The sequence below is a fragment of the Poecilia latipinna genome, unplaced genomic scaffold (genome assembly GCF_001443285.1).
Source record: "Poecilia latipinna isolate Pla-1442-1.1 unplaced genomic scaffold, P_latipinna-1.0 Scaffold5618, whole genome shotgun sequence".
Taxonomy (NCBI): domain Eukaryota; kingdom Metazoa; phylum Chordata; class Actinopteri; order Cyprinodontiformes; family Poeciliidae; genus Poecilia; species Poecilia latipinna.
In genome coordinates, this window is record NW_015118234.1 from 1 (window position 1) to 9,113 (window position 9,113).

The 9,113-nt window shown below is 39.5% G+C and overlaps 1 protein-coding gene across 1 annotated transcript; it reads right to left on the bottom strand.

The window, feature by feature from the left end:
* Positions 1-347: 347 nt before the first annotated feature.
* On the bottom strand, positions 348-8,803 carry LOC106943648 (collagen alpha-1(XVI) chain-like; the record flags this gene model as incomplete). Its single annotated transcript, XM_015026960.1, has 5 exons — positions 348-428; positions 1,598-1,879; positions 2,607-2,730; positions 7,912-8,029; positions 8,679-8,803. Coding segments are annotated over 5 exons (730 nt in total), but the record flags the coding sequence as incomplete, so codon positions are not given.
* Between the last annotated feature and the right edge of the window lie 310 nt (positions 8,804-9,113).

The following is a 9,113-nucleotide window of genomic DNA, read 5'->3' on the forward strand; positions in this document are numbered from 1 at the left end:
AATCCATAGGGGGGGCCCAGAAAATGTTTGGAAACCGCTGGGGGGCGCAGGAGAAAAAGTTTGGGAACCACTGACATACTCCATGTTTACCCCACCTACTGGTCTGGGTGAGTAAAAACAACATTTAGGGTAGAATACAATATGGGTTTCCTTAACTCTTTAGCAGACTGGTTGGTTCTCAGTGTTTCTCTATTAGACAAAGCCAATTTAGTCTTTGTTCTGTTAAAGTTCCATTTATATTTCAAACAGCAACATAACAATTCATGTGTAAGGAATAGAAAAAATGTCTGCATCGCATTGAATCGGTTTCTGTGTCATTCACAGGGAGAAAGTATTTCCTGTCTTACCCGAGCGCCGAGGATCTCGCAGCAGGACTCTTCAATTGCAAGCGTTGGGTCACAATACAGCATCACCTGCTGAACATCCATCTGGAGAAGAGAGCATGAAAAACCAAGAGAGAGGAGGAAATTACTAACACGGTGCTTTGCATTCAGGGCTACGCGTCCGCGGCTGTATTTCTGCTATAAGTTAAAGCGAGGCAGTAAACATGGCTAAAGGCCAATTAATTTTTCCATTCAAACAAATCATTTGGAAAGCTGTTTGTTGAGAGCTTCACCTGCATGTGTGTGTACGAGCCATCCTTTCTACACTTACGAAGCATCTGTTTTGCATTCCAACGAAGGAGCCAACCTGCTTTTCATTAACATTCCTATCTTAATCTTGATTTATTCCATAGTCTTGCTGTAATAATCAAATTCAAATTAGAATCCCGTACATTAAACAAAATGCACATATCTCGCATAATCACATCAATAACTATATTTAATATAAATGTGCACTGTGTACTTTAGTAATGTGTGGCAAGGGATTTTATTGTGAGTTATTCCAAATGAGTTATTCCGCGTTCCTGTAAACTCATCAGGAGAAACACTTTTTTTACGTCTTTGCTTCTTACACAAACATCTGATAAAGGTAGCGATCTGTTTAAATTGTAACATTGGTTAATACACTGAACACCTGCCAGTCACCGTACATCAAATTTAACATAGAGCCTTAAGAATTCAATTGATCTCCCTCTGTTTTCTAAAGCTTGGAAGAATGTTGTGTTTGGTGGAAGTAAACTTTTTCAAGCATATCCAAAACCCATAAACCTTTGTCACGTTTTGTCACTATACAAACATATCTTCAGTGTGCTTAACAGGGATGTGACGTGGTAAATCAACACAAAGTTGTGCGTAGTTGTGAAGTTAAACTAAAACAAACATGAAAAGTATGATGGCCATTTTTAGTCAAAAACAATCAATTGAAATTCACCTCGAATGTGTGCTTCCCAACATCTGGAACTTTTATTTTTTAGGTTTAGAGATTTCACAAATTGAAATAGGAATTTTGAAAGTTTCTCTGTAATTGGAAAATAACATAACTTCATTTTCAGGGTTGGTTGGTTGTTAGAGGGGAAAAAAATAGTAGATCTTAGCCCACAACGAAACGTATTATTAGCCCTAAAAGGTAAAGGCTTATAATGCAGTGTCCGCAGCCAACCATTAAATTACCATTCAGATCTTATTGTAGGAGGTTTTGGAGAAGTTATTCTCACCTGCACCGGTCCGGCATCCGAGGCCCGAACACCCAGCAGTGTGTGTCCGTTGGTCTGCAGGACGCCTCGGGGCTCCAGGGGCTTCGTCTCGATGGAGTTGCAGTCAACGTGAAGGGAGGCGGTGTCGCGTTGCACGCTGAGGGCCAGCTTGTGCCACTGGAGGTCCGTCAGGGCTTCGACGCCTTCGCCGTTAAAGACGCAGCTCACCAGCTCGGCCTCGGGGTCGGTACCCCTGGCTCGCAGGGTCAGGGTGCCGTCGGGGGCGCTGAAGTCCACTGAGAGCTTCGGTTAGGGAGGAAGGGAGTCGGTTATGAAGGGGTAAGAAGTTAAACACTACATAAAAACGTATTGTATCTCAAGTTATCTCGGCTTGAACAAAGAATAATTTGCACTCGTAAATAGAAGCAAGCGGCGCCGAAGAATGACACATCAAAGACGAGGTAGTAAAGCAAGGCATTAATTACGCACACAAGAAGTGCAGCCAATCAATCACAACTAATGAGGCAACTTTGCCTCCATCCATCATACACACTAAGCATTTAAATCTGGCCTCAGACTCGTAGCGATTATCGAGACTCGGAGGGACTCCAGTGCTTCATCATGGAACACATATGAATAATAATGAAGGTGAATGAAAGACGATAGTTGGAGATGATTGAGGTAGGACGGACAAAGAGAAAGAGAGAGGTGGAGAGAGAGAGAGAGAGAGAAGGAGAAAGGGTTGCCCAATAACAAATAAGGCAGGACAAAAGGCAAATGGGATGAAAGGGTGAAGAGAATTGAAAAGATGTCGCGTGAGGGGAAAAAAAAATAAAAAAATCGACAGGGAAAGTGGATGACTATGCAAAAAGTGATGAGAGGGTCACAAAAAAGAAAGACGCGGAAGAAAAGTTAGATGATTAAAAGGTGAGCGATCGATGGATAGGGTATAAACGAGAGGGGGGATGTGTGGCGACGGGAGGAAAGAGGGCTGTTGCGGGACAACGAGAGTGTGTGAAGCAAGCAGCACCTGTGGATATCCCCGCTGATCCGATATCTGAAAGAGGTAGACGGTGTCCCTCAGTGCAGACTTTTTCAAAGCCAGGGTGAAGATCAACGTGAACTCGTCAGGTAAGCCGTGAGGGAACACTTGACTGGAACAAGGAGGTTAGGAAACGTCACATACGCGACGATTGCCAGCTAATTGAAATCATTCAGGAAAACAAAATGTACACATCAATACCTACTTTTATTTCCCAACAAAATATTTCATTTCAGTATTAGCTGGGAATGTTTTTAAAACATAAATAAGTATAAAACACTTTACATTAACACATGAAAATACATGCAATATTCAATTTAAAACATTTTTATATTTAATTTCGATTAATGATATTAAATACTGAAAAAAATCAAGTTTTTTTGGCCACTCTAAAATACATGAAGTATGAAATATGTTCACTGAATCAGACTGGGACTTTGTTGAAGCCGATTCTTTAACAACTCGCATCATTACCCAGGGATAAAATAAAGTACTGATCAGCACATCTGTCATCTTTTTTCAGACATTATGAATGCAAAAAAAACTCCTCTCAAAAGTCCAGATCATTTATATTTATATTCTTCACAATAATGATGATCAATGGCAATTCTGTCTTTCCGTTTACCCTTCAGACAGTATTTAGCTTGATCTCAAGGAGTTACTTTAGACAAAAGACAGGTTGAAGTAAAATTTCTAAGCAACCAACTGAACAAATCAATAAAATAATTTGTAAATTTATGAAAAACGTGAGTTTTTTAGAAGCTCTGCAGCTGTTTGTATTCCCAAACAGAAACAGGATTTTTTAAAAATATATATACACCGTTTTCCAGACACTCTGTTGGCCTGGCTTTGAATTATACCCATAAAGCACAATGCAAAGCTGCTGTGTCTGACCCCTTGGCATTAATTTTCATAGCAGAAAGAGTCCGGCGGGCTTCATCCTTCGGTTTCAGTCAAGGGCATCTAAGATCACAAATTCAAAACACACACACACGCAAACTCACACACACAAATACTATCCATACAGGTGTGTGGGTATATTGAGAGACGAGGGTTTCACGACAGAGACCAGTGAAATGTCTCCTCACTGAGTCGGTAAAAACTTTGAAATATTCTCCCTTGCTCTATTTCACTCCAACTCTTTCCCTTTGCACGCACACAGAATTGTTGATGCTGGCAGCTGGTCTCCTACTCCTAGAAGTTGGGTGACGTTGATTTATGAGCGAGGTAGGATCCTAGGGAAAACAGGCAAGTACGAGACGTCAAAACAAAGAAGATGAGTGCGGGAGGGGGAAAAAGGTGAGAAGGAGAAAACACTGAACAAAAAAGAGAAGAAAGAAGACAAAGAAGGACAGAGAGGTACAAAAAAATTTTTAAAATACATTGAGGGATCAAATAAATGCATAGGAGTTTTAGCTTTTCATAATTAAAGAATGTGGGTGGAAAAGCAGATAAAGAAAAGATGGAAAAAATGTGACAGAACGCGCCACAGACAGAGAGGAGAAAGGGAAAAAGTCGTGCTCAGAACAGAGTTGTTTTGCTGTCGATTAGAGATATGAGCTGCAGGGCACAAAACCACTCAGAAAAACTATCGACTTTTTTTTTTAAGTTGGAAGTGCTGAAACATTGCCTGTTACATTCAGGGTCATTAAAAAATATATAAATAAATAAATAAATAAAAATAAAATCCCTGAAACAGACGCTCCGAGAAGAGATCACCCAGAATGAATCAGACTGACTCAGATTTCAGGCAAACTTACATCTTCCTCTCTTGTTTTAGTAAAAAGAACCACAGGAGAGGAGAACAACAGAGGAAATATGATAATAAAACGGTAGATCTCTTGCTTAAGAACCGAATATTAACTGGGGAGGTATATCGACACCTGTATGCAGACTTCTTAGTGTGCTTGGATCCACTGCTTGCTGTGGCCTCTGTCTCCTAGTGCTTCAGTCAGAGCTAACCAGAAGGAATGTTAAACAGCGAGTACCTGACACATGAAAGAAGCGGACTCAGTTTGAAAGAGACAGCTGACAAATGCCTTTACATGCCGTAGGTTTTCCCTGTTGCTAGAATGCTTTGTGTTTCTTTCCTTTGTGAAGTTTAAACAAATTACAAACACCTAATCCGTAGCAGGGTCCTTACGCTATTTCCATAGTGGTGCACAGCTCTCAGGATGGATGAGTGGATGTTTTTGATATAAATGAAATTACAGTGAGTCAGCTGTTTGTGAAGATACCTGCAGTTATCACCCAATCAGCTGTTATCTTAGCTTCATGAAATATCTTTAACTGGCTTAAAAGCATCACATTCAGATTATTAAAAATAAACCTAGACTTAGCCAAATATGAATTTGCTGAAAACTGAAATCCCTGTGGTGAGATTTGACGTGTGTCTTCAATGTCACTTGACAAAAGTGAAAAACCTCGAAAACTGAGTAAGATATAAAGACTAACGAAGGACGTCGAGTTTTCCTTAGTCTTATTTAGTTCTTGGTGCAATCTAGTTTTTTTTTGTTTTGTTTTTATTGTTCCTGTAGTCCTTTCTAACTCATAGCAAGCATATTTAATTGCATCATTAGCTTTCTTCTAGTCAGGTAACTGTTCATTGTCAGTCTTCAGTTCGAAATGAGGATGTAGGGGAGAACAGGGCCAAGACTGAAACCAAGCCAACACATCCCTCTCCATTTCATCTCAGTCCAGAAGGGATATGCAATTTCTCCAGCATTTTCTGGATCTACCCATAAAGTTTCCTCCCAGCCGAGCCTAACAAAACAAACAAATAAAATTGAGGCATCCGAAAGACTTCGTAATCAGCTGCCTAAGCCGTCTGAGCTTTAATCATTTCGAAAGGACAATATCCCCTCCAAGGGAACTTGGAGGAGAGTTAATCTGTCTCTAAGGTGAGCTCAACAACCATAAGATGAGGCTCATTTCTGCCACCTTCGTATGGTTCTTATTCTTTAGCACATAATCCGTGTCTAATGACTGCAGACGATAGTCAGGACATAGATAGACAAGTACATTAAGACCTACACTTCTAGACTCCACTTGCTGTTCATCACAACACACCAGTGCAGCACCTTGACACTTCAATGGTCCTCTCACTCAAACAGGAATTCACCGGCATCGACTCCTAAAGTGTTGGGTAACGGTTTCATTTACCCTAGTAAGATGGAGCTTTGCTGCTCTTCTTTTGTTTGTTTGTTTGTTTTTTGTGGTTTTATTTTTTCAATGCCCCCCCTTGTTAGTTCCTGTCATGAATAAATCCATACTCACCTTGCCTGCAACAATGTCTAACAGGAAACACTGACTTACAGCTGAAAGAAACTGTCGGTCTGATCTTCCACGATCAGAAACGGCCCGGTCTGATGGTGAGGCGTTTATGAAGCGCAGTCAAGTTCTGCAGTCAGTATGGGTGTATCATCTCACAACCTGCCCACTGGCTCTTTATGCTAAAATCCCTGCCTTGGAAGCCTGCCATTGTGATGGTTATAGGATCCTTTTCTGCAAGACTGCTGTAGTCGTCTCTCATATAACACAAGCGGCTGAGCACTGGTGTCATGTCATTCATCTCTTTACTGAGCGTTGCCATTATTGTGCAGTCTCAGGCCCGGGTAAGTCAATTCTCATCCTATTATCCTGCCATAGAGACTGCACTCTGAAAGAATAGGTGGAGAGCATCATGGCTTCTCCTTTCTTAATTATATACATATACATGGAAAAAAAAATTAAGAGACCACATAAAATTACCAGTTTCTCTGATTTTACTTTTCATAGGCATATGTTTGAGTAAAATGAACATTGTTCTTTTATTCTATGAACAACCTTTATTCTACTTTTCCGAAATTTCAAGCAAACATTTTCTATTTATTTGCAGAAAATGAGAAAAGGTCAAAACAACAATTCAAATAATGCAAAGAAAACGAGTTAATATTCATTTAGAAACAGCAATGCTAATGTTTTAACTCAGGCAGAGTTCAGAAAGCAATATTTGGTGGAATAACCAGGAGGTTTTCGGTGGGGTTCAGTGCAATGGGCTCTTAATTTTTGTATGTATATGCAAGACAAATTTATCTGAGGCATCAAAACCTCAAGAAACAAAACAAAATTCAGTGAAACGTACATGAAAAAGACGTAGCGCAGCCTTTCTGTGCTCTCCTCATATGCTTGAGAGCAAAACAAAAACATCTTGAAATGTTGTTCTTCTGCCACACAGATTCTGGTTTCCTAAGAGGTGACAGAGTTCTGTGCGTGTTTTCTCTCTCCTTTCGCAAGAAATACTTCTTGCCGGGATTTTGACAAATAATATTTGTGACTCTTAAGATAAAAAGTAAAAAAATATGTTTCACGTGAAAAATGTGTTGTGTAGGCAGATTCATCTTCAAGCGAGTTCACACATCACATCCAAACACAGAGTGATAAAATACTTCGAGCTCTGAGCAGACCCATTTGGCAATTTCTAAAAAAAATAAAAATATAAAGTGTTTTATTATTGGGGAGTATAACATTAACATTTTATGGAAAGTACAAGGAAGGGAAAAAAAAAGACCAAAGAACAAAACCCTTAAAAGCATTTGTCAACTCTACAAGTAACCTCTGAGTAAAAAACCTTTAAATGTATAAAGACATAGCTACACAGAAAGGAAGCCTCATGCTGCTGGTTTTTTAATGACTAAAAATTGTGCCCAGAAAACAAGTTCAGAACATGTTCTAAAATGGAGCTGCCTAATCCTCACCCTGATAAATCTTTTTTCTGATTTTTTTTTTTTGTGGCTTGCAACTGCAACATGCCTACTAATTAAGACATCACTCCTACAGATTCTGCCAAGGCAAGTAAGGATGAAATTTCATTATGCAAGCTTGTTTTAATGCAGAGATGTGGTTAAATCCCCCCCAAAAATGATAAAATAAAATAAAATAGATTGTAAGAATTCACTTTTACAAGCCAGTAACAGTGGTAATTTTGGAAACTCAATCAGCGCCTGGCCAACGTTTCTTGCTTCTTCATGTAATAACCCTTAGACAGCGCTGACATGTGAACTTTCACAAGCCGATACGGCTAAAGGGTACATTCAGAAGGATGTGAAAAAGAGAAAGCCTGTCAAACTCTGTGCCCACACAGTGTGGGAAATCTTGCACATAATTTAACTTTTATTCTCCTTCCCTTCCACTTAAATCTGAACAAAACATATTTGTGCCGGATGAATTCCCCTGCTGGGGAAAGGAAGCAAAGCAGTGAAGAAGAAGACAAAAAAAAAAAAAAAGGGGAGAGAGAGATATACAACGGACTTACTCGCTTGGGCGCAAGAGTGACGCCTTGCCAAGGCGTAGGATGACAGAACCTCGGGGGTTGCGGAGCTTTCTGACATCTGTTTCTTTGAGCAAGGAGAATCGCCTCACCAAATTAAAACCTGGTGTGGGAGAAGTTCATCAGTAGGCAAAAATAGAATAAAAGTCAGATTGTTGTTACATTGGGCAAAATACGAACTGAACACATCAGTGCTTTTTTCAGTAAAGACTATTATAATACTCCTGTTGACATAATGTCCAGATATTATGGGTGAATATTACGACAAGTTAGTTCAAAACTAGGTTGTTTATAATAAGATGGGAGGACAAGAGAAAGAACTATTGAACAGATAAAAAGAATGAGATGTAAAAAAAAAAAAAGTATAGCAAGAACATACATAAAATCTGCTGGTACTTAGAAATAAATCCTGTTCCTCTTTAATGGAAGCTGTCCCAAAAGCATGATAGCCATGACAGGTTAAAGAGCTACAGTATCTTCGGACGTCTGATACTGTGTAGTCAGAAAACAAACTGCAGAAAGCTTTTGTATTTAACCATGAAGTGTAAATTCCAAAACATTTCACATAACTTAATTTTCAGGGGCTATTTATTGTGATTTCTTGTATTTATAAACTACTTGGGTTAATTTCGGCATACAGTGTGAATTTAAAGTCAACAGCACCATTGAAATCTGTTCACTGAAAGAAACATCAACATGTTCGATACTCGTTTTGCCCTCTCAGTACGGGTACATAAGCTTGTCCAATTCACCAGTAATGTTTTGCCTGGCCGTCCGAGGAAACTTCCACTCAGCCACTTGTAAGGACGGGCATTGTACACCTGCGGTAACAAACAAAACATCAAGCGTCAAAAAACAGCCGCAGAGGTGAAAATCCCTGAAATGTCCAGCATTTGTTAGATGTGGAAAAAAAAAAAAAAGAAAGTCATCTGACAACAAATGCCAAAAGAAACCATCAACACATCTTTCTGAGTGATATGGACAGAGTTTGTGAGCGTGAGTGAACTGGCAACTTCAAACATAAATTTGAGTGGAGCTTGAAATATTTATCAAGAAAGAAAGATGGAAGGAGCTGTTGGGGGTGAAAGTGAGTTAAAATAAGTGTAAAAAAAAAAAACAGACAGGCCGATGAAATGAAGGCAAAGCTGTGCAGAGTGGAACACAACCTGATCTGACAGGTTGTCTAG